Source organism: Anabrus simplex, chromosome 3 (assembly GCF_040414725.1).
Source record: "Anabrus simplex isolate iqAnaSimp1 chromosome 3, ASM4041472v1, whole genome shotgun sequence".
NCBI lineage: Eukaryota > Metazoa > Arthropoda > Insecta > Orthoptera > Tettigoniidae > Anabrus > Anabrus simplex.
The window spans coordinates 395,028,624-395,055,039 of record NC_090267.1 but is presented as its reverse complement, the minus strand read 5'-3'; the positions used below and the strand labels follow the sequence as shown (position 1 = coordinate 395,055,039).

The window sequence follows — 26,416 nt, the reverse complement described above, 5'->3', positions numbered from 1 at the left end:
TTTTCCTTCGGACTCAGCGAGGGATCCCACCTCTATCGCCACAAGGGCCGTGTCCTGGGAAGCTTCAGACTCCGGGTCGGGGGATACAACTGGAGAGGATGTCCAGTAACTCGCCCAGGCGGCCTCACCTGCTATGCTGAATAGGGGCCTTGCCGGGGGATGGGAAGTTTGGAAGGGATGGACAAGGAAGAGGGAAGGAAGCGGCCGTGGCCTTAACTTAGGTACAATTTCGGTATTTGTCTGGAGGAGAAGTGGGAAACCACGGAAAAATCCCTTCCAGGATGGATGAGGTGGGAATCGAACCCACCTCCACTCAGTTGACCTCCGAGGCTGAGTAGACCCCGTTCCAGCCCTCGTACAAACTCTTCAAATTTCGTGGCAGAGCCGGGAATCAAACCCTGGCCTCCGAGTGTGGCAGCTAATCACACTAACCACTACACCCGTTTACCCTCCAGAGTTGGTTTTTCCCTCGGACTTCGTGAGGGATTCCACCTCTACCGCCTCAAGGGCAGTGTCCTGGACCAACGACATTGAGTCGGGCCTTGTGGGGGGTGAGGGGGGTGATCGGAAGAGATAGACAAGGAAGAGGGGACAAAGCGGCCGTGGCCTTAAGTAAGATACTATCCCGACATTTGCCCGGAGAAGAAGAGGGAAACCAGGAAAATCACTCAAGGGAATCGAACACCCCTCCACCTACCGAAAGAAAAATTCCCGACCCTGCCAGGATTCGAACCTTGAATCTTCTGATCCGTAGTCAGACGCGTTGTCCGTTGCGCCACAGGGCCTACGCTAAAATCCTATGTGTTAATAGTATATCATACCTTCAGGCTTAACTTGGATGAAGATGAGATTCTTGAATTCAATAAGCCCTCTTAGAGTACTGTTTCTGCGTATTTTCATAGCTCAGTGAAAAGATTTATAAACAAAGATGTATTACTATTCTAATTCGTAAGGACGTCGTGGTCCGCCTCTGAGATGTAGTGATTGGTGTGATTAGCTGCCAACCCTGGAGGCCCGGGTTGGATTCCCGACTCTGCCACGAAATTTGAAAAGTGGTACGAGGGCTGGAACGGGGTCTACTCAGCTTCGGGAGGTCAACTGAGTAGAGGGGTTCGATTTCCACCTCAGCCATCCTCGAAATGGTCTTCCATGGTTTCCCATTTCTCCCCCAGGCAAATGCCGGTTGGTAGTTGACTTAAGGCTACGGACGCTTTCTTCCCTCTTCCTTGTCTAACCCTTCCGACCTCTCCCCCCCCCCCCCTCCTCAAGTCCCCTGTTCAGCACAGCAGGTGAGGTCGTCTGGTCGTGGTACTGGTCCTCTTTCCCCTCTTGTATCCCGGACACAAAGTCTCACGCTCCAGGGCACTGCCCCTGAGACGGCAGAAATGGGATCCCTGGCTGAGTCCGAAGGAAAAACCAACCCTGGAGGGTAAACAGATTAAGAAAGAGTGTCAGTAGTAATAACAGGTCATCTTTGCAGAACGAACATCTACCGGGCGTTTTGCCCGTGCGGTTGGTGGCGCGCACTTGTGAGCTTGCATCCGGAAGGTGGCGGCTTCGAACTCTACTGTCGGCAGCCATTTTCACACCAGGCAAATGCTGGGGCTGAGGCTGTACCTTAATTAAGTTCACGACCGCTTCCTTCCCACTCCTATCCCTTTTCTATCCCATCGTCGCCATTAGACCTACCTGGGTCGGTGCGGCATAAAGTACGTTGTTAAATAAACTAATATCACATATGACATCATAATTAGCAGGCTGGACTTCCGTCGATACATCACTTCTAAGGATTTTTCGCTTTTGCAAATACGACGTCAACCTCGGAGGAACAGAGGCAGGCGATCAGAAAAGGAAAAAATAATACTGTACCATAAACAGTCATACGTTCCAAGCGGTCTATAATTGGTCAAATTCTTTCATAATAATAATAATAATAATAATAATAATAATAATAATAATAATAATAATAAATGATCAAGGGAAATGTTCGATAAATTTTCAAGTTCTCTGAAAATAAGAAAAAGCTAGGCAAGCCGCCTGTGTGGTGTAGTGGTTAGTGTGAATAGCTGCCACCCCCGGAGGCTCTGCCTCGGAAATTTGAAAAGTGGTACGAGGGCTGGAACGGGGTCCACTCAGCCTCGGGAGGTCAACTGAGTAGAGGTGGGTTCGATTACCACCTCGGCCATTCTGGAAGTGGTTTTCCGTGGTTTCTCACTTCTCCTCCAGTCAAATGCCGGAATGGTACCTAACTTAAGGCCACGGTCGCTTCCTTCCCTCTTCCTTGTCTGTCCTTTCCAATCTTCCCATCCCCCCACAACGCCTCTGTTCAGCATAGCAGGTGAGGCCGCCTGGGCGAGGCACTGGTCATGCTCTCTAGTTGTATCCCCCGGCCCACTGTCTCAGGCTCCAGGACACTGCCCTTGAGGCGGTAGAGGTGGGATCCCTCGCTGAGTCTGAGGGAAAAACCAACCCTGGTGGGTAAGCAGATTAAGAAGAAGAAGAAGAAGAAGTTCGGCAAACTATTGATAGGAAATCCGCCACCTGGGCGATAGTCCTAAATGCCGAACATTGATTGATCATTATTATTATTATTATTATTATTATTATTATTATTATTATTATTATTATTATTATTAAATATAGTTTCCTACAAAATAAATTAAATTAACTCGTTTAGTTCATGATTTCACATGTGTGCAGTTGTAATGTTACACTTTTAGCGTATGGATAAGTGTATGTAAATAAATATAAGTAAGCCAATTAGATGACTTATCATAAAAAGGTGATTGCATTTTCAGGTGTGATTGATTTCACCTTCAGTGGTACATTTTGTTTAATGCCAAAAGAAGAAAAAAATACTCTGGATACAACAATTTGCATTAAATTTTGACTAAATACTATATGAAGGTGATCGTAATCTGATACCAAGAAAGAATTAATCTACAATCTGTACAAAAAATCGTTCTTCAGTTATAAGAATAGGGCTATGAGAAAGAAGCAGCGATCCATAAAGGAATGATCCTGGGCTCCCGTTTGCCCCCTCTCCTTTTCAATGTTTATATAGAATAGGTGGTAAAGAAAATAAAAGAGGGATTTGGAAAGGGAATCACAGTCCATGGAGAGGAAAACAAAACTCCGAGATTTGTCGATTATATTGTTATTTTATCTGAAACTAGTCCGACTCGTTGGCTGAACGGCCAGCGTACTGGCCTTCGGTTCAGAGGGTCCCGGGTTCGATTCCCGGCCGGGTCGGGGATTTTAACCTTAATTGGTTAATTCCAATGGCACGGGGGCTGGGTGTATGTGTTGTCTTCATCGTCATTTCATCCTCATCACGACGCGCAGGGCGCGGCACCTGGCGAGCCGAACCCGTCCAGGGATATCCCGGCACTAAAAGCCATACGACATTTCATCTGAAACTAAAGTAACATAGTTGAGTCGAACAAAGTCAAGGGGATGCAGGAAATATTAGATTAAGAAAAAATGAAATGGCGTATGGCTTTTAGTGCTGGGACTGTCCGAGGACAAGTTCCGCTCGCCAGATGCAGGTCTTTTGATTTGACACCTGTAGGCGACCTGCGCGTTGTGAGGAGGATGAAATGATGATGAAGGCGACACATACACCCAGCCCCCGTGTCAGCGAAATTAACCAGTTATGGTTAAAATTCCCGACCCTGGCGGGAATCGAACCCGGGACCCTTGTGACCAAAGGCCAGCACGCCATGGAGCCGGACATTAGATTAAGAAATAAACTCTTATGGGAATTAGATGAAATTCACTACTTGGGTAGTGGAATAACTAATAATTACAGAAGTAGGAAGGACAGAAAATGCAGACTAGCACAAGCAATGAAGAGCTTTCTTAAGAAAATAATTCGTTCTCTTCGAACATTGATATAGGAATTAGAAAGATGTCTTGAAGACGTTTATCTAGAGCGTGGCATTGTTTGAAAGTGGAACATGGACAATAACTAGCTCAGAAAGAGAATAGAAGCTTTTGAAATGTGGTGTTACAGAAGAATGTTATAGGTGAGATGGGTATATAGAATCCCCACTGAAGAGATATGGAATCGAATTGGTGAGAGGACGATTTGGCGAAATTTGACCAGAAGAAGAGATAAAATAATAGAACACATCTTAAGACATCCAGGACTTGTTCAGTTAGTTTTTTATGGAAGTTTAGGCGGCAAGAACAGTAAAGGTAGGCCAAGATATGAATATGACAAACATATTAGAGTAGATGTTGGATGTAGTAGTTACATAAAAATGAAAAGGTTAGCACAAGATAGGGTGGCACGGAGGGATGCATCAAACCAGTCTATGGACTGATGACCGAAACAACAACTATAGGTACAATATGTAACCATCCACGAACTTCAGTGAACAAGTTTAGGAATCACAGAGGTGACTCATCCTCACAATTAAAATAAGTAAATATTCTTTGCTTGTTTGGCACAAGTTTGCAGCCCCTAGTAAACAGTAACTGGATCGTTATAAATAGTGAGTCACTGGTTTTTACTTGGACCAGCCTTAATTCCAGGTATACTGTATGTCTCTCTGATATCTTCCTGTAGGATGACCTACTATCAGTTTTCGTGTGCATGCTCCAGGTTTTCCCACTGATGAAACCCAGTTGATAGACGAAGATGGTGTTGTCAACAAAATCCTATGATTGACTTAAGGTGTGAGATCAAGAAAAGAGTTTCTCGAGGGACACCTTCTCAAAATGGAAAGGGCAACGGAAAGATGAGTTGTCATTGTCCGCTGTTCTCTTTTTATCAAGCAGATAAGAAGGCTATAAAAGCAGCTGTTGTTAGTATCTCGATTCTTTAATTAGTGTGGTGTTGAGTTCGTTATCAATATGTTCTTCAAGCACGGAATAGTCTGGTAAGTCTTCATTATTTCATTTAAGTATTGTGTGTCAGATTTTATCATTTGGTCTATTCAGTGAACAGGTCTGGTAAACAAAGCACTAGAAAGGAAGAAGGCGGCAGTTCACACACATCTAGTGACATGTATTAATGAAAGAGTGCGGTGCATGACCTCGTCAAACCATTCTGACTACCTTCGTCCGAGTTACCCGTCGCAGTGATGTAGTCTATTATTATTGCAAGAAGGCAGGTTCCTTCTATTTCATTCACCTTTCATATTCTCTGGAGTACCGAGGTCGATAGCTGCAGTCGCTTAAGTGCGGCCGGTATCCAGTATTCGGGAGATAGTAGGTTCGAACACCACTGACGGCAACCCTGAAGATGGTTTTCCGTGGTTTCCCATTTTCACACCAGGCAAATGCTGGGGCTGTACCTTAATTAAGGCCACGGCCGCTTCCTTCCCACTCCTAGCCCTTCCCTGTCCCATCGTCGCCATAAGACATATTTGTGTCGGTGCGACGTAAAGCAACTAGCAAAAAAAAATTCTCTGGAGTGAAAAAAGTAACTATAATTGGTGCATCGTAATAATGAAATGTGTTATAACTAACTATCCAAACTACTCCAAAATGGAAGCAACTATGTAATAATAATAATAATAATAATAATAATAATAATAATAATAATAATAATAATAATAATAATAATTTCGTGTGGCTATTTCTAGCCGAGTGCAGCCCTTGTAAGGCAGACCCTCCGATGAGGGTGGGCGGCATCTGCCCTGTAGGTAACTGTGTGTTATTGTGGTGGAGGGTAGTGTTATGTGTGGTGAGTGAGTTGCAGGGATGTTGGGGACAGCACAAACACCCAGCCCCCGGACCAATGGAATTAACCAATGAAGGTTAAAATCCCCGACCCGGCCGGGAATTGAAGGCCAGTACGCTGACTATTCAGCCAACGAGTCGGACAGCAACTATGTATTGTGAATTGAATGTATCCATAACAACAGAACTTTGAGAGAAAATGAAGAATACCAAGACAATAGTGAAGCATATGTCTCTGACATAGGTGCAGCCGTTGGCACTAGGTTACCGGTAATATGAAAAACTTTCATTTCCGATCTGGACTGTTTTTAATTTGAGAGAGAAAGAGAGAGAGAGAGGGGGGGGGGGGGGAGGGACAAGAAATAAGCAAAGCCATATCCGAACATGATGGTCCTTGGAGACTTCGTAATCTCGTGACTCAGTCGGATACTTTTTTTCTAGAATTTGCTTTACGTCGCACTGACACAGATGCAAGCTCACAGCCGAGCGCCCCTAACCGCACGGTCAACTCGCCCGGTCAGTCGGATACTACTGTAGGTCTATACCCCGTACATTCTGCCCCCGGGAAAATTAACCCGATGTTCATTTTTAGTGTATACAGAGAAAAACTCAGGATCATGTGTCTATCGAGAAGTTGGAATCATGTTTCTGAATGTTTCGACTTTCTGACCGCGTATCGATCTCACGTTCTTCTGGGTGAACCCGACACGCCCTTCCTGCCTTGGTTAGGCAGCCACTTCAATAAGAGACAGCATGATTTTTAGTTCGATACAAGGCCTTTTCAAAACCAGTTCCACTTAACTGAATGATTAGTGGCTGATCACGCTAAACGATTTCAGAGCATTTTAACAAGAGGTTCTAGATTAACAATTCGCTTACATTAGGCCTAATATTACGATCTTTTTTGTGAATAAGGGGCAGACTGTAGGAATCTTGATGCTAAGATTATTATTATTATTATTATTATTATTATTATTATTATTATTATTATTATTATTACTCTGTTTACCCTCTAGGGTTGGTTTTTCCCACGGACTCAGCAAGGGATCCCACCTCTACCACCTCAAGGGCAGTGTGCTGGATCGTGAGATTTTGGGTCGGGGATACAACTGTGAAGAAGGACCAGTACCTCGCACAGGCGGCCTCACCTGCTATGCTGAACAGGAACTTGTGGGGAATGAGAATATTGGAAGGGAAAGACAAAGAAAACGGAAGGAAGCGGACGTGGATTTAAGTTAGGTACCATCCAGGCATTTGCCTGGAGGAGAAGTGAGAAACCACGGAAAACCACTTCGAGGATGACTGAGGTGGGAATCGAACCCACCTCTACTCAGTTGACATCCCGAGGCTGAGTGGACTTCGTTCCAGCCCTCGTATAACTTTTCAAATTTCGTGGCAGAACCGGCAATAGAAGCCGTGCTTCGCTAAAATCGTTTCGCATGATCAAATGACTAATCATTTAGTTAATCACGCTAACCACTACACTACAGAAGTGGACATTATTATTAGACTAGAAAATGAGGAGGAAGATAGTTCCTCGTTGTTTTCCAGACTGAGTGAGAAGGTTCTGTTTTATACCAGTTTGCCAAGACTACTGAAATGTATACTACTGTAGAGGTCATACATTTTCTGGTTCGTCGCAGTGTCTGGTTATATGAGGAATGATGTTGCTCTTACCTCAGTCACTTTCATATTAGGCCTACCAAAGACCAGACTGACAGGTGAATGATTCTAAAAAACTTGTTCTAGTTTATATAAGGAGACACTATATTTCACCGGATCTGGACATTATTATTAGGGCCTATTTCTTTTGTTTCTACGTTATGATTCCGGGATTGACCTAGAGGACTGCGTAACTGTCTTTAAGGAAGTAGTGCGTCGCTCGTCACTCCTTAGCCACCGGACCAGACGTCACCGGATTTCTCTTCCTTATTTATTTTCTTCCTATGTCACATCTTCCTCATCTGCACCAGTTTTTAACATTTCAGATGCTGTAAATGCGTTCAGCATACTAATGCGCTAAACTTGTCGACATTAATACTTTCAGGAATACTGTACACCTAAATCTGAAACTAAGATGGGATGTATATAAATAGATAGATATGGTTTATTTTAACTGGCAAAGTTAGGGACACATGTCCCTGTCTTACATTTAACCAGTGAATACATAAATAACATAACATAAAAATATTAAAATACTGAATACGTGAAAAAAAGTACTGAAACAAATTACTATGCTTCTATGCTATCCTACTGTACATACAATATCTCTTATAATACACAATATAAATTAATATTTTGCTTCCTAAGTACAATAATATAGTACCTACGAAGAACTATGATTTTCTTATCAAGAATAGTGGAAATCCTCCTCCTCCTCCTCCTCCTCCTCCTCCTCCTCCTCCTCCTCCTCCTCCTCCTCTTCTTCCTCTTTATCTGTTTACCCTCCAGAGTCGGTTTTTCCCTCGGACTCAGCAAGGGATCCCACCTCTACCGCCTCAAGGGCAGTGTCCTGGAGCTTCAGACCCTGGGTCGGGGGATACAACTGGGGAGGATGACAGCACCTCGCCCAGGCGGCCTCACCTGCTATGCTGAACAGGGGCCTTGCCGGGGGATGGGAAGATTGGAAGGGATAGGCAAGGAAGAGGGAAGGAAGTGGCCGTGGCCTTAAGTTAGGTACCATCCCGGCATTTGCCTGAGGGGAGAAGTGGGAAACTACGGAAAACCACTTCCAGGATGGCTGAGGTGGGAATCGAACCCACCTCTACTCAGTTAACCTCCCGAGGGTGAGTGGACCCCGTTCCAGCCCTCGTACCACTTTTCAAATTTCGTGGCAGAGCCGAGAATCGAACCCGGCCCTCCGGGTGTGGCAGGTAATCACCCTAATCACACTAACCACTACACCACAGAGGCGGACCGAATAGTGGAAATCATCAGGAGTAAAAGGTCAAGTCAGCACGTTTTATTTGCCTACTTAAATGTTTCATAGAATGCTTCTGTAGACAACTAAAGCAATATTTATATTGAGCTATTTCTCTTAACTTCAACAGCATTTAAACTACTGGTAAATGTATCATTCGCTTATTAAAAACCAAAGAGAAGAAGTACAAGAAGAAGAAGAAGAAGAAGAATAAGAAGAAGAAGAAGAAGAAGAAGAAGAAGAAGAAGACCAAACCAAACCCCGCGGCGCAAGAGCCCCGAAGGCCCATGGCCTACCAAGAGACCGTTGCTCAGCCCGAAGGCCTGCAGATTATGAGGTGTCGTGTGGCGAGCACGACGTATCCTCTCGGCAGTTACTGTTGGTTTTCTAGACCGGGGCCGCCATCTCACCGTCATATAGCTCCTAAATTGTAATCACGTAGGCTGAGTGGATCTCGAACAACCCTCAAATCCAGGAAAACATCCCTGACCTGGCCGGGAATCGAAACTAATAATAATAATAATATGAAATTATTATTATTATGAAATTTACAAGTAGTAAAATACTACGCCACATTGTCAGTTTTGTTTTGGCTTTTAGATTTTTTTGTTTTGTTTTGTTTTTTGGCTAGCAGTTCAACGCCGCCGCATTAACACGTCGAATGTTTACGGTGACGTAAGGATGAGAAAGGACTATGATTGGGAAGGTAGTGGACGTGGTCTTCAATACGGCACAGCCCCAGTATTTGCCTGGTGTGACTATAGGGACGGAAAACCATCTTATAGCCTGTCGACAGTGGAATTCGAGCCCATCATCTCCCGAATGCAAGCTCACAGGTACGTGGCCCTAACAGCACGGCCAACTCACCTGGTTAGGAATGTTTACCTAATAATTAATAAATTCGTATGACTATTGCTAGCCTGGCGCAGCCCTTGTAAAGCATAACCACCGACGAAGGTGGGCTGCATCCTTCGTGTATGGCAAAATGTGTGCTGCGTGTGGCAAATTGCAGGAATGTTGAAGAAAAGACAAATACGCAGTCCACTTGGCAAGGGAATTCACCGTTTAAGAACGTCCCATGAATCGAACCCGGGACCTCGAGAACCGAAGACCAAGACGGTACACTCAGACATGAAGCAGGACAGAATTTTTATATGAATTTAGGGATTTACTCCCTTTCTTACACTTAACGAGACCTAACCTAGAAATGAAAATCCACAGCCTTTTTCCAGTCATTCGACCGAGTCTGGAATGAAATGAATGAAGCCCCATCTAGTAGCGAGGATAGGAATTGTACCGGCTGCAGAAGCCTGTCACACTCTTTTCTTTAATGCTTGCAGCGACGGACTTAAATGCCAAGATATGATGTCAGGATTCGTTCCACTACCCTGAACAGCCGATCATCTATTGAAAAATTGATAAAATGAAACTCAGGTCCAGCTCCTTCGCTGAATGATCAAAAGATTCCAGGTTCGATTCCCAGCATATCGAACATTTTTCGTGATAAACATTTCAATTAATTTACTCTTGTTTTATCTTTCTTTCTTAATCTGTTTACCCTCCAGGGTTGGTTTTTCCCTCGGACTCAGCGAGGGTTCATACCTCTACCGCCTCATAAGCAGTGTCCTGGAGTGTGAGACATTGGGTCGGGGGATACAGCTGAGGAGGATGACCAGTACATCACTCAGGTGGCCTCACCTGCTATGCTGAACAGGGGCCTTAGTGGGGGATGGGAAGATTGGAAGGGATAGACAAGGAAGAGGGAAGGAAACGGCCGTGTCCTTAAGTTAGATACCATCCCGGCATTTCCCTGGAGGAGAAGTGGGAAACCACGGAAAACCACTTCTAGGATGGCTGAGGTGGGAATCGAACTCGGGCCTACGGGGGGTGGCAGCTAATCACACTAAGCACTACAGCACAGAGGAGACTCTTGTTTGTTTTATAATTACCATTATGGCATCTAACTTCATGATGAATGCCATTCTCTCGCATGCGTAATTGATCAATTTGGATTGCCACAACATCCGTTTAAGAAGTGGTACACCGAGCTCGATAGCTACAGTCGCTTAAGTGCGGCCAGTATCCAGTATTCGGGAGATCGTGGGTTCGAGCCCCACTGTCGGCAGCCCTGAAGATGGTTTTCCGTGGTTTCCCATTTTCACACCAGGCAAATGCTGTGGCTGTACCTTAATTAAGGCCACGGCCGCCTCCTTACCATTCCTAGCCCCTAACTGCCTCATCGTCGCCATAAGACCTATCTGTGTCGGCGCGACGTAAAGCAAATAACAAAAAAAGAAAAAAAGAAAAGTGGTACGTTTGAACTAAATCAGAAATCTCATCCGAGCTTCTCCTATAGTGTCGGTGCCTAGCAACGGTAACTCAGCAGATACTGTATCACAATCAGATCTAAGGAGCAGCCGCACCTTCATTAAAACTAATTGATTGCATAGTGATTATTTATGGGTGTGTTATTGAATAGTACGCGCATGATAAGATCTTTCTTCTGATATCTATGTATGCGTTTACCTGGCTGAAAATGTTAACAGTCGCGAAATGCTCTCGGTTCCACTGGAAGGATGTGATAGCTGAGAAGGCGCAGTTGGGCTCTCTGCCATTGCACACGTGAATTTTGAAACGACAAAAGACACCCTTTAATAATAATAATAATAATAATAATAATAATAATAATAATAATAATAATAATAATAATAATAATAATAATAATAATAATAATATGTTTTATTTATTCTGGCAAAGTTAGGGATGTACTCCATTTCTTACACTTAACCATTCTTAACCTAGAAATGAAAATGAAAACCCATAGCCTGTTTCCAGTCATTCGTTCACGTCTGGAATGGAATGAATGAAGCCCCGTCTAGTAGCAAGGATAGGAATTGTACCGGCTGCAGAAGCCTGTCGCACTCTTTTTTCTTTTCTTTTTTCTTTTACAATTTGCTTTTACGTCGCACCGACACAGATAGGTTTTATGGCGACGATGGGATAGGAAAGGGCTAGGAGTGAGAAGGAAGTGGCCGTGACCTTAATTAAAGAACAACCCCAGCCAACATTTGCCTTGTATAAAAATGGGAAACAACGGAAACCATCTTCAGGGCTATCGACAGCGGGGTTCAATCCCAATACCCCCCGAATGCTAGCTCAAAGCTGCGCGACCCTAAACCGAACGGCCACTCCCTCGGTGTCGCACTCCTCTGGGGCAATGATTAATGACTGACAGATGAAATTAAATAGTATTGGAGTGTGTTACTAAAATGAAAGATGACAGAAAACCGGAGTACCCGGAGAAAAACCTGTCCGTCTCGTCCAGCACAAATCTCACATGGAATGAGCGGGATTTGAACCACGGATCCCAGCGGTGAAAGGCCAGCGTGCTGCTACGTTTAACTGATGCAAAAACAAAAAAGATGACAGCAAGATGAAAAATAGGCTATTAACAATAATAACAGTAATATTAGACAGTAATATAACAGTAGACTTTGGGTCGGGGATACAATTGAGAAGTAGGACCAGTATCTCGCCCAGGTGGCCTCACCTGCTGTGCTGAACAGGGACCTTGTGGAAGGGGGTCGGGAAATTGGAAAGGATAGACAAGGAAGGGTTAAGGAAGCGACGATGGCTTTACGTTAGGTACCATCCCGACATTTGCGTGGAAGAGAAGTGAGAAACCGCGGAAAACCACTTCGAGAATGGCTGAGGTGGGAATAAACCCCCCTTTCGCCGCCACTCTACTCAGTTGACCTCCAGAGGCTGAGTGGACCCCGTTTCAGCCCTCGTACCAATTTTCAAATTTCGTGGCTAAGCCGGGAATCTATCCCGGGCCTCCGGGGGTGGCAGCTAATTACAGTAAAATATTTGACATACGCAAACGTATGCAAGGTACATGCACATATATTAAAATTTACAAATTTAATGATGATAAGATCGGGAGAGGATGAAACCCTGTCTTGCTACATACAGGTAGCTTACTCCTGTAGAATAACACCGTGGGGTCTGCTCAAGGCTTATCGTCCCCATGCGATTGACGAATTGAATCTAGACATTAGGCACGCAGTCTAGTGATTAGAAATTGTACACCACCAGTTCTCCTACCCTGCTGGTCAAAATTATTTTGGTAAATTTTCTTTCCACCCACGGAACTCGAATCTACTAACCGCAGTGTCTGACCATATAATTTGACGCCTAACCGAGTAAGTTATGGCCACCGGGAGGGCTAATTATGGAAAGAGGTAATCTACCTGATAGCCACCTCTGTTAGGGAATCAAAATGATTGGCTTCATGATCAGTTCATGAATATTTCTTTTATCTGTTGTTTGATAGTAAGCGGCGTTTGAGTTATGACTCAAAATTAAAATTGTCAACCATCAGGCGAATTTTCTCTTTCGGTTTTTATTGGAAAAAGGACATCCAATACATGGTGTTTCAGCTCAGGGAGTGCAAATGCTGTCTAAAAATCGCCAACAAATTTTTCAGCACCGAGTCCTCTGTGTGTCCGCCTATGTGGTGTAGTGGTTAGTGTGATTAGCTGCCACCCTCGGAGGCCGGGGTTCGATTCCCGGCTCTGCCACGACATTTGAAAAGTTGTACGATGACTGGAACGGGGTCCACTCAGCCTCGGGAGGTCAACTGAGTAGAGGTGGGTTCGATTCCCATCTCAGCCATCCTGGAAGTGGTTTTCCGTGGTTTCCCACTTCTCCTCCAGGCAAATGCCGGGATGGTACCTAACTTAAGGCCACGGCCGCTTCCTTCCCTCTTCCTTGTCTATCCCTTCCAATCTTCCCATCCCCCCGTAAGGCCCCTGTTCAGCATAGCAGGTGAGGCAACCTGGGCGAGGTACTGGTCAACCTCCCCAGTTGTATCCCCCGACCCAGAGTCTGAAGCTCCAGGACACTGCCCTTGAGGCGGTAGAGATGGGATCCCTCGCTGAGTCCGAGGGAAAAACCGACCCTGGAGTGTAAACAGATAAAGAAGAAGAAGAGTCCGCTGTGTATGGATGATGATGTCCGGGATTGTTTATATTCTTCACCATTCACCGCCTCCTTCGAAATTGTCCGTCTAGCACCAGTCACTTCCCATTTTTAGGTTTACGGAACCGATGCGTAGTTGTTGTGAATGCGTTGCCACTTAGTAATAATGCATCATTGGAATGGAGGAAGACTGCACGCCCTGAATATCGAAAACATGTGGTTTCAGCAGGACGGAAGCAAGTCGCATACTGCTCGACAATCGATGGAAGCCATTCGCCAACTCTTTGGAAGGCGCATCATTTCACATAAAAGCAACATTCCATGGCCTGCGAGATCGCCTGATCTTATTGTTTGCGACTTCTTCCCGTGGGGACATCTTGAAATTAAAGTGTACCGCTTACGTCCTTCAACTATCCATGACCTGAAACGGAAGATTGAAGACGAAATCACTGCCATTCCCCAAGACATGATAAAGCGAGCATTCGAGAGTTTCCGTAATATGTTATTAGAATGTGAACGCCGAAATGGATCACATCTTTCTGATGTCATCTTCAAGAAGTGACAGTTTGTGACATTTTGTAATGAAAACATAAATGGCATATTGCATACACGTACTTTCGTCAATAAAAATAATTTTCCTGCGTTTTTTCGTACAAAATACGTTACTTCATAAATTCCCGTTTCCTTGCGCCACCCTGTAGATTGTGAAAACCTCGATATCTGGAATCATCTTGGGAGCCGAGCTCCATTTCGGCGTTCACATTCTAATAACCTGTTACAGAAACTCTCGAGTGTTCACTCTATCCTGTTTCGGGGAATGACAGTGATTTCGTCTTCAATCTTCCGTTTCAGTTCGTGGAAGGACGTAAGCGGTACACTTTACTATCAATATTTCTCCACAGGAAGAAGTCGTAAACACTAAAACAAAAAAAAACAAAAAAAAAGTCAAAGAAATTAACCCCCGCCCTATGGCTCGACGGCCCGTTTTCGGGTCATGGCCTCCCCAGTTGCTCTCCGCCAAACTTGTCGATCTCGTGCAGCTACTCTCCAATTCCGAATCTTGAGGATATGTGCTGCGTCCTGATGTACACCATCTTCCCATCTGTTACGTGGCCTTCCTCCTCCAAAATCTCCTAAGAATACCTTCTTTGGGACTCGGTGTTCTTCCATCCTAATTAGATGACCTGGCCATTTAAGTCTCTTCATTCGAATGGCATGCGACAGGGGTGCCTCCCCATACAGGGAATATAGTTCATTGTTATATCTAATTCTCCATTCCCCTTGTACGCATATGGGTCCATAAATTCTCCTCAGGATTTTCCTTTCGAAGGAATCTATCTTCTCCACGGCTTTCTTTGGGAGGGTCCACGTATCACTTCCATACATCACTATACTGCGAATGAGGGTTTTGTATAACATAACTTTTAAGCTCTGGTTTCTATCTCTACTTCTGAAAAGTGGTAGTACTGCAAAGTATGCTCTGTTGGCAGCTTGAATTCTTGCCTGTATTTCCACCATTTCCTCATTCTTGTTGCTCAGATGTACACCTAGATATTTAAATTCATCCACCACCTCCACTTTGGATCCTTCAGGGACAAGTTGGTCATTTGTAAATTTCCTTCTCCGAGCCTACACCATTACCTTCGTCTTTTGTTCATTGATCTCAAGTCCAATCTCTTTGCCTTCTCTACTCAAGTCTTCAAAAAAAATAACCAGATGAGAATAAAATACCCTTCCCGAAGTCAGCAACGCTGGGGATTCACCCAAGGAGAGCGATAAGAAATATAATGCTCTCGCAGAACATGGGTATTATCTAAACCGCACATTAAGTCACATCCGTCAGCTGATATTTAATGGATTTGACAATAAATCCCGGAAGACATTTCTAATCACTTACGACAATGCGGTGACAGGCCTAATCTAACCACGAATTCCCAACGGTACTTTACGTAACTTGCACATTCTTCATACTTTAAGAAATAAAGTTGTTGCTGTTGTTGAATAGGTCTTAAATACGTTCAAGACTATCCTTTTAAAGATAAAGTCACCTGTTCTTTATACAAACAAGCCTGCAACGTGTAAATAAAACATGTCACCGATAAAAATAACAAGAAATTCTACCGTTTGAAGAAGCACGATGTTTCTCTTACAACACACTCTGTAAATCAATGAATCAACAATCACTATTGAAACAGCTGTCGCGGGTGTTTGCATTCCTTTTTATCTCTTTAATCACAGCTGGAGATTTTTTTAGAATACATAAAATTGACAGAGCGAATGGTTGGGTTGTCTGGCTCACGTTGCCGGTCGGCTTGCATTTCGGAGATAGTGGGTTGGAACCCGGATGTTGGCAGCCCTGAAGATGGTTTATCGTGGTCTCCCATTTTCACATCAAACAAATAATGCTGGGGCTGTACCTCAATTAAGGTCATAGCCGCTTCCTACCTCGTCGTAACCCTTTCCTGTCACATCGTCCCCGTAAGACCTATCTGTATCAGTGCGACGTACAACAAATAATTAAAAACATACCTTACTTACTCATTCACTCTCTCACTTACTTACTCGCTCACTCACTCCCTGTCTTCCTTCCTTCCTTCCTTCCTTCCTTCCTTCCTTCCTTCCTTCCTGACGCTACTGTCCTTGCAGAACCTTGGTCTTCGCAAAGCTCTCTGTCGATTGCCTTAGTCCTCCATCTCCAACCTGGAGGGCCAGAGTATCCCTTTTAGTCTGCGTCATCACCTTCGACTTGTCCGGCTTGGGAGGCCGTACCAGTAGCTAAGCTACCGCCAGCATAGCTCTCAGGGTCTTTTGACCACGCAAGCACCACCACCACGGCACGATATCATCGATGGAGAATTAAGAAAACAACATATAATTGACTATTGTATAGAAAATCAGCTCCTTAGATGAATGATCAGCGTCGTGGTCTTCGGTGCAGAGAATCCTGGGTTCGATTCCCAGCTGGTCTGGGGATTTTATCCGCATCTGGTTAACAGGGTTTATGTGTTTGTTTCAAAACACATCTCTTCATAACTATGCAACACACAATACACCGCATTACATCACCATCCACAACAGAAACAATAGTGAGTACTGCCCTTCATACAGAGTTGGCGTCAGGAAGGGCATGCGGCCGTAAAATTGGGTCAATTTGACATATTTCACACTCGCGACAGCACCAGGGTGTGGGAAGCTGAGCAGACGAAGGAAAGAGTATACAGAAAGGCTAGGCAGCCAGGGACGAGACTACCTCTTACCTGAAGGCCACAGCTTCCATTCCCGGGCAGTCCAGCGAAAGGAGTTCTCTCAGCCTCGTCACACGAACTGAGAGCTGTCTAACACGAGAGGCAAGAAAGCCAAGCAATATGGCTGAGGATGAATTCACGCTGACCACGCAGGTCATTTAGCGGAGTCACAGCCATCTTGGCGATTCAGAGTTCTGAGGAGTTGCTATGCCACGTGGGAATGGTATAGTAGAGCTCGTAACTTATCCAAATCTAGACAGTAGAGGACTACTGAGTCCCTCGATCTATGCACCCTAAGCAGAGTTTTCCGTAACAATCCGTGGTCCGCCCCATTCTCTACTGCGCTCCGACCACGTCCACTTTGATAATCTGAAGGGATCCTATGTTTCAATAAGCTAAGCCAAGCAAATCATTTCAGTGCAGGCCATAGATTTCCTTGGAGGAGTGGAAGAAGACTTCCACTATCGGTAACCTCGGCCCTACGTGGTATACAGTTCGGCCGCTTTCGCCCTCAGGAATTACCCTGCTGCTATTTTCTGATGGAGGCTAAGTGAAATGTGACTCTCCATAGCCAGAAGCCTAATTTCTATATTTTTTATTTTTCATGGCGGCGAATGGAACCTACATCCTTCCATCCTTACCACCATGGCAAAGTCTATTTCTATATTTTATATATTTAATTTTATTGTCATTATTATTATTTAATCAGTTTGCCGTTCAGGGTTGGTTTTACCCTCGGACTCGGCGAGGGATTCCACCTCTGCCGCCTCAAGGACAGTGTACTGGAGCGCGAGATTTTTGGTCGGGGTATACAATTGGCGCGGATGGCCAATAAGTCGCCCAGGCGGCCTCACCTGCTATGATGAACAGAGACCTTGTGAGGGATAGGAGGACTGGAAGGGAGAGACAAGGAAGAGGAAAGGAAGCGGCCGTGGCCTTAAGTTAGGTACCATCCCAGCACTTGCCTGGAGAAGAAGTGGGAAACCGCGGAAAAACAATTCTGGGATAGATGAGGCGGGAATCGAACCCGGGCCTCCGGAAACGGCAGCTAATCACACATACGTACATAAATAAATAAATAAATAAATAAATAAATAAATAAATAGTTCGCCTTTGTGGTGTAATGGTTAATGTGATTAGCTGCCACCCCCGGAGGCCCGGGTTCGATTCCCGGCTCTACCACGAAATTTGAAAAGTGGTACGAGGGCTGGAAGGGGTCCATTCAGCCTCGGGAGGTCAAATGAGTTGAGGTGGTAGAGGTGGGATCCCTCGCTGAGTCCGAGGGGAAAACTAACCCTGGAGGGTAAACAGATTAAGAAGAATAAGTAAACAAAACTCACACTAAATGAACGAAGGAATCCCCAATACATGACCTAGCAAATTTTAAACACAAACGTATGAAAGAAAATATTTTACTCCAAAATAGTACATTATTATGTACGGTGTTATTATTATTATTATTATTATTATTATTATTATTATTATTATTATTATTATTATTATTATTATGATAGCTGTGAGTCCGACTCGTTAACTGGTCAGCGTACTGGCCTTCAGCTCAGAGGGTCCCGGGTTCGATTCCCGGCCGGGTCGGGGATTTTAATCGCTTCTGATTAACTTTTCTGGCTCGGGGACTGGGAATATGTGTCCGTCCCAACACTTTCCTCATCGTGTACAGACAACATAACATACTACCAACCATCATAGAAACACGCAATAGGATTACATCCCTCTATATAGGGTTGGCGTCAGGAAGGGCATCCGTCCGTAAAACAGGGCCAAATCCACATGTGCTACGCAGTTCGCACCCGCGACCCCACAGGCGTGGGAACAAGCGGTAGCAAAAGAATAAGAAGATTATGACAGCTGTGAGCTTGCATCGGGGAGATAGTGGGTTCGAGCCCTGAAGATGGTTTTCTGTGGTTTCCCATTTTCACACCAGGCGACCCATCCGATCTCCCCGTCCCCCCACAAGGCCCTTGTTCAGCATAGCAGGTGAGGTAGCCTTGGCAAGTTGCTGGTCATCCTCCCCAGTTGTATCCCCCGACCCAAAGTCTGACGCTCCACGACATTGCCCTTGAGGCGGTGGAGGTGGGATCCCTCTCTGAGTCAGAGAGAGGGTAAACGGATTTAGAAATAAAGAAAGAAATAATAATGTTAATAATCTGCTCTTTGGTCCATAACTGGTGTTGTAGGTTCAAAGTGTGTCGCTCATGTGTACTTGGCCCTGTAAAAAAGGTAAACAGGATGCCTTCACTCGCACGTGTTCCTGTGCTACTTGCTAGTATGTTGTTTATGTGAAGAGGTGTTTGTTCAGACAAACAAACTGACCAGACGCGGCTAAAATCGCCGACTCGGTCGAGAATCAAACTCAGGACTCTCAAAATTGAAGGACTGGATTATCATTCAGCTGAGAAGCCAAATAAATAAATAAATGGTCAAAAGTACTTCGGTCATTTTCTTTTACATACAATGATGCTTGCAAGCAAAATAAACCGTGCATCTATGTGCTGTCATTATTAGGACATTTACGCAATCCCTATGCCTTTGCTGGCGAGACGTGATGTTTACATTGCACTACGTTTGCAGTGTGGGCTAGAACTAATTTGTTACTTTCATTTACCTGTCTCAGTCTTATCCTCGGCGTTGACAATATGAAAGTGACTGAGGTATGAATGATGTTATATAGTAATGCCATTCCTCGTGCAGCCAGTCCCTCTTTTGAATGGTTGAAATAGTTTCCCATAGGATCGGTCGGTGTGTGTATTTCAGAGGACTTGGCAGATTGACGTGTAATATCAACTTCTGGCTCGGTTAGGAAAGCAACGGAAAATTATCGGACTCTTCATTTCTCTAGAACACCTCTTCAGTGATATCAATGCTAACTGTGACAGCTGAAGGTTTCAATCAGCCTGGGCTGAGTACTCAACGTGCAATCACTAAGTGAAGGATATTTGAAAAGAGAAAAAAAAAGTTCACTATTAGCTAATCAAATGTGTTACCGAACGAGAATAAATCAAGTTTAGTGAGTATCTGTATGGCTGTAAATATTTACGCCATTTAACTGAGCGAGTTGGTTGTGTTTTGTGGATCGAGTAGTTGTGAGCTTGCATTTGAGAGACGGTGGATGTGAATCCCAACGTCGACAGCCCTGGTTTTTCCGTGGTTTCCCTTAATTATGGGCATGGCTGCTTGCTACCATTCAAATTCCCATCCTTGCGTCGCTGAAAATGTATGTCAATGCCACGTTAAACCTTTAGGAAAAAGGGGGAAAACTTAATTCCGCATTCCAGTAGATGGCAGTTATCATACGTACTTTAGGTTCCCGAACACTAAAGAACATCGAATATCTGTCAACACGTTCTTGAACATTGAAAAGATCCGAACTGAGTACTGAAACCTGAAACTTCTAATGCTTCAACATATTCACGCTTATTCAATGCTCTGATTATATTCAGGTAGCCTAGCTTCATTACTCAAAGTAAATACATGCAAGTGGCTATAATGGCACAGAAGAATGACTTAAAAATAAATACAGAGAATTAACGTCAAATGAAAAAAAGCAACGAAAAATAAACAATTGGAAAGAATAATGAAACAAGTCTTAATAAATACACGTTTCTGTAACCTAGACGGCCATGATCATGATTTACACATAAGTAGCTATGTTTATGATACACCAGTTAAAAATTATGATGTTGATGCTTGTTGTTTAATGAGGACTAAACATCTAGGTCATCGGCACCCTTTAAGAGATGCTTTTTTTTTTTTTTTTTGCTAGTTGCTTTACGTCGCACCGACACAGATAGGTCTTATGGCGACGATGGGACAGGAAAGGGCTAGGAGTGAGAAGGAAGCGGCCGTAGCCTTAATTAAGGTACAGCCCCAGCATTTGCCTGGTGTGAAAATGGGAAACCACGGAAAACCATTTTCAGGGCTGCCGACAGTAGGGTTCGAACCTACTATCTCCCGAATACTGGATACTGGCCGCACTTAAACGACTGCAGCTATCGAGCTCGGTCTTTAAAAGATGACATGTGGTCGAAATCTGGATTGTGACATTTTTTTTTTTTTTTGTGAATGACTTTTATGTTTATAAACAACTTATTAACTAATAGTCATTAAGTATCTATAAATACGTTGAATTGTACACATGCTATGGTCAATTAACAGTAAGGTTTGTTTACAGGTTGGAATCTTCTTGGAACGGAAGCGTGGACAAGAGACAGTTCTCTGCAATTTAAAACGTTTAACCTGAAGTCCCTCTAATGAGTAACCATCAGAGTTAGGAGCAGTCAGGAAGCAGAACAAATAATTTCCCTACGTCTTTATCATCAAGTTGTCGAAACAAGTTGTATGTAAGAACCATCCCTCTCCTGGCTCGACACTTCGTCCAGCACGCAGGAACGCATTAAACTAGGGCCTTGTTTGAGGCTACAGAAGGGGAAATACATTCTCCCACCTTGTGACTCCCCTCACAAGCACTCTTCACTACTTTCCACACCGTTCCCCCACTCAACCCCTCCACGTCCAAGTAGATGCGACTGCGCATGTCCAGCAAGGCAAAGTAGTAGCAGGAGGCCCTGGTGAAACGACAGTCTTCAAGCGACAGGAGGGTGAAGTTTATTCGGTTGGCCGACAAGGGCGTGTATGTTGTAGCGTGTGAGTGGAAACGTATGTGTCTTGGTGAACGAATAGTAATTCTTTGATAGAAGTGAGGATTGTGCTAGTTAATTGGGGCGTTATCTAGGTATAACGCCTCCATTTGAACGAAAAATTTTACAGAAAGAGTGTGTTGTTAATTTTCAAGTGAACAAAGTAAATCCAAGCAAAGCAACATGTTTGATGTGTTCGGCTCCGTCAAGGGGCTGCTGAAGCTAGACTCGGTATGTATCGATAACAATGTGTTTCGACTTCATTACAAAGCGACGGTCATTATCCTGATCGCATTTTCACTCCTCGTAACATCACGTCAGTATATTGGTGACCCCATTGACTGTATTGTGGATGAAATTCCCCCTAATGTCATGGACACGTACTGCTGGATCTATTCAACCTTCACTATCCCCAACCGACACACAGGGAAGATCGGCAAGGAAGTGCCCCATTCAGGTGTAGGAAGTTACGTAGAGGGAGAGGACGAAGTGAAATACCACAAATATTATCAGTGGGTGTGCTTTGTGTTGTTCTTCCAGGCCATTTTGTTCTACGTCCCGCGTTACCTGTGGAAAACCTGGGAAGGTGGAAGAATTAAGATGCTGGTTCTTGACCTCAACTGCCCGGTTGTTAGTGATGATTGCAAGTCTGACCGTAAGAAATTACTAGTCGACTACTTTGCTACGAACCTGCATTCTCAAAATTTCTATGCCATTCGATTTTTCATCTGTGAAGCATTAAACTTTGTTAATGTAGTAGGTCAAATTTACTTCATGGACCTTTTCTTGGATGGTGAATTTACTACATATGGATCTGATGTAGTTAAATTCACGGAGATGGAGCCTGAGGATCGTGTTGATCCAATGGCCCGTGTTTTTCCTAAAGTAACAAAGTGTACGTTCCACAAGTACGGTCCTTCGGGTACGGTGCAGAAGTTCGATGGCTTGTGCGTTCTACCTCTGAACATCGTGAACGAGAAGATATACGTGTTCCTATGGTTCTGGTTCGTCATCTTGTCTGTGCTGACGGGCCTTTCGCTGCTGTACAGGGCAGCAGTCGTGATGGGCCCACAGATCCGCATGTACCTGCTGCGTGCACGATCTCGCCTCGCACCCCAGGAGCAGATTGAAATCATCTCTCGCAAGTGCCAGATTGGAGACTGGTTCGTCCTCTACCAGCTCGGTAAGAACATCGATCCTCTCATCTATAAAGAACTCGTAGCGGACTTGTCAAAGAAATTAGAAGGAAAAGAGACGGTCTAAGCTAAAATTTCACATTTAAAAATCGTGCCTATTTTTTTAATGAAAATTTTAAAGAAATTGTTAAAAAGTCGGAAGTTAAAATGCTCCTGAAGAGAGATGTAGTTATTGAAGGCAAAATGGTATAGTACTGTGTTCATTCCTATTCGCCAAGTATTGGACAATCGGTATGATTTCGATTTGGCGAAAATAATGATAAAATGTAGGTTTCAAAATAGCCTACATTGAACATTGCTATTCGTTGCTCTCTATCCTTGGCCATCGTTGCAAACTATGTTTAGGTGACTTTGAGGAAATATTTTGTTATTTCCTAAAAGGGCTAAAATATCGTATGCATTGTGTGAAATGGGACCAGTTTTTTCGTAGTGCGCGTGTTCGGTGTTGCCAACTTTGTAATGAATGCAGTACAAGGGAGCAATTGTGTAAATTAACCTCCATGACAAAAGTTATGTGTTGGTACACCTGTTGGTTCAGGACCACGCAGTTTGTGATCGGCCAAGGGTTGGGCAATGTTAGCAAATAAAATACTATTCCTGTGATGAGCTAAAGACTGGTTTATTAAGAATGAAATAAAAGAAATGCCTTCAGCTTGTCCTTGTTATGTGACGTGCATTATCCACAGTAGGTGGACTTCCACATCCAATGGTGGATGTGAAACTTGAGATTTATTATTTCATTCTCTGCTAGGATCAGAGATCTGATTTTTGTCCTTACTTCATTTCCACTTTTTTTTTTAAATGTTGATTACATTAACAATAGCCACAGCATTTTGCTTTTCTAGGTTGCATGAATTAATTCTGTTGAAGCAAAATGAACTGCCAGGAGAAGTTTCCTATCATCTTTTAAGTTTATTTACCATTCTTTTGTATGCATATTTATTTAATCTTGATGTTTGACACGGTTCTCTGCAGGTTTTCATTCAAACAATTCAGTGCAAATAATTTGAAGAAGATCGTTACCTATTAAGGATATTGTTCTTGCTGCAGAGTTGTATATTATTTTCTTGTGGGAGGAGTGTTTTTTTTTGTTTGTTGTTTATGTACTGAACATACTCAAAGTATCAACATTGTTGACAAAGATATTGCTCTCAATTAGTTGGTGGTATTTTTATGCTGATGTTTTGCTCTTTTTTGTTTCCTCACATTCCACTGGTAAAAGACATCATTTTTCTATTAATCAGATTTTGATCAGTATTCAGATTTTTACATAATGAAGATTGCTAAGTTTCCCATATTAAGAACATTAATATGTTTGTAGCATTTCTTCTAATGGTGTCAAGTTGTAAACTTGAAATGGTACCATACAAAACGCACATTTAAGCATATCTATTTTGTAATGTTCTCTTTCAGAAAGTTGTTTATTACCTTGTTACAGCCTTGGTTTTCTAAAGTTATTCAGCAATAATAGATTAAAAGAACTGGTTAATAATCTTAACAACCACGGATGTGGTATTGTAACTGATGTGCCTTCCAAAGTATTTTAAAGTATTCCATTTTTAAAGTCTGATGAAGCTTTGAATAAGGTTTTGTGTTGTCATCAGTGTCTATCTGTGTTGGATTTCGTATAACAAAGAAATTCCAGTTAAATTGCTCATTTTAATTAGTACAGTCAAAGCCACAAATTTTGTATTAAAAAGCAATGTTATTTGTACAAAGATATTGCCTTGTTTAGAGCTGTGTATTTTAGTGTAGCTAATTATGAAACGTTTACAAAAGTAATTTTAAGATTTTAATGTTATAGCCATGTTACATGTAAAACCTGAGATTCGTTTTTAGGCTGGACTGTACGTCTTCCACATTAATACATTCCACACTCGCTCCCTTTTCTATACATGAATCGAACTGAGTACAGTTTGTGTAGGCAGTGAAGAAAATTCATTTTTGTAAAGAATGTTCATATACAAATAAATTTACATTGCTTATTCCTTTTTTAATGTTCATTTTCTTATTATTCTACCTGTATCTGTGAAGCCTGTTGCAGAAAAGTCTGATTGGTAGTTCTGTTCATTTGTTAGCTAATTTTTGGAATATTTAACAACAAAATGTTTATTTTTGCTTTTTATCGTTCAGTCTCGTGTGCATGTTTCATACAATATTCCTTCATATTTGGGTAATGATAAATAAGACTGACTGGATATTAGCAATGTAAGAGGATTATGAAGGAAATTGCGTACTTCATTGTAGAAAACTCCTTCGCCTCTGTATAGTTCATTAGTAAGGAGAATAATCATTCCGTTAATTTGTACATTTCAGGAGTAAATTAAAAGTAAATAACTTAGGCAATTTAGATTATTGGGATTTGTGTATGTACATTGAACACTTATGATTATGTGGCTCTACAATGAACAGAATTATTCCATTGCAGCTTTTAAACATTCACCATTTATGTTTATCCATTCCTGTTATCCATTTCATCATTTCCCAGCGATCCTCTTAATTCACGCAAGTAAAGTGAAGGTGTTTAATACAATAATTTGTTTGCTCTTAAAACTGCTGTTTCTCATGTTTAATATTGGTGCATTTATTTTTTTATTTTTTGTTCACATCGCACCAGTGGTCAGTATTCTTCAGTTCATGAAATGAAATGAGATGAGACTTCTTTTAAAGGAGCCTTTTCCAGTGCCTGTAATTTTTTTCTCCTATTAGGTATTACGATTATATAGTTACCATGATTTAACAACCTGCGAGAAAACAGGGCTCATAATGGGCCACCTGTCAGTACAATTTATTTACACATTTAGTATATGGTGATTACTAAGTCAATTGTAGTGACGGGCAGACCCTTATTAGCCCTGTTTTTTCACAGGTTGTTAAATCTGTAATAAATACCGATCGAGCAGAAACTGAAAATGTTCATTAATACGTATAGTTACCATCCGTTAACTGATCAGCGGTGTGCTTTACACTAATTTCTAAATGAAGGGGAGGATCTTATTAACTACTGCCTTGCTTATTACTGATGCTTCAAAGGAAAAGATCTCAGTGGACCCCAATATCTGTATACTGGTATTTTAAGGGCTACTTTTTGGTTTTTCACTATTTTGTGAAGTTACAGTTTTATTTGGTTATCGGTATGAACGTTTAGTCCTCAGCTCTGAGGCTGATTGGATCCTCAACAGCTGGATTCAATGTTCTATTTGTGCAGTTGCATATCTTAATTTACATTATGGTCACCATTTTAAATATTTACTTCTATGCTAATAGCGTAGGCATAAACCTATTTTTGATGCCTGTTCTAATTTTACTTCTCTTAATTCATTAATAGAACCAGTATATTTTTATGAAAAGTCTGTTTTCAATGAGTAAAGATGAACTAAACATGCTAATGCTTAAGGAGTTGTAGTTCTGCATGAAAACTTTAGAAAAAAGAGTTGAAAGCAACTTCAAACTGCCTGAACTATATTCATTCATGAGCTGTTGCGGTTATAGGTCCTTGCACTCCTTCATTATTTTGGAGAGTTAATTGATTTTAGCTGCTGGAAATGTTTTGTTTGGGATGCAAAATGTCCGTTTAATAACTTCTATGAGAGATTAAGAACCAGTAAAAAGTTTGCTGGACCACATCTAGAGAATAGATAGGAGTACCATATTTGACACATGTTCTGATAGTTATACATACATATAAATAGTCTGCTATAATAAAGCATGGAAATTGATCTGATG

At 42.7% G+C, this 26,416-nt stretch overlaps 1 protein-coding gene and 1 non-coding gene across 2 annotated transcripts; one reads left to right on the top strand and one right to left on the bottom strand.

Moving 5' to 3' along the window:
- Positions 1–712: 712 nt before the first annotated feature.
- On the bottom strand, positions 713–785 carry TRNAR-ACG (transfer RNA arginine (anticodon ACG)). Its single transcript has one exon. It is a non-coding gene; the product is annotated as a tRNA-Arg (tRNA).
- A 4,068-nt stretch (positions 786–4,853) lies between these two features.
- Positions 4,854–24,682, top strand: Inx2 (innexin 2). The gene is made up of 2 exons (XM_067143341.2): positions 4,854–4,886; positions 21,029–24,682. Exon 2 carries the CDS (start codon positions 21,678–21,680, stop codon positions 22,755–22,757), a length of 1,080 nt encoding a protein of 359 aa, XP_066999442.1. The 5' UTR covers positions 4,854–4,886; positions 21,029–21,677; the 3' UTR covers positions 22,758–24,682.
- Positions 24,683–26,416: the final 1,734 nt, after the last annotated feature.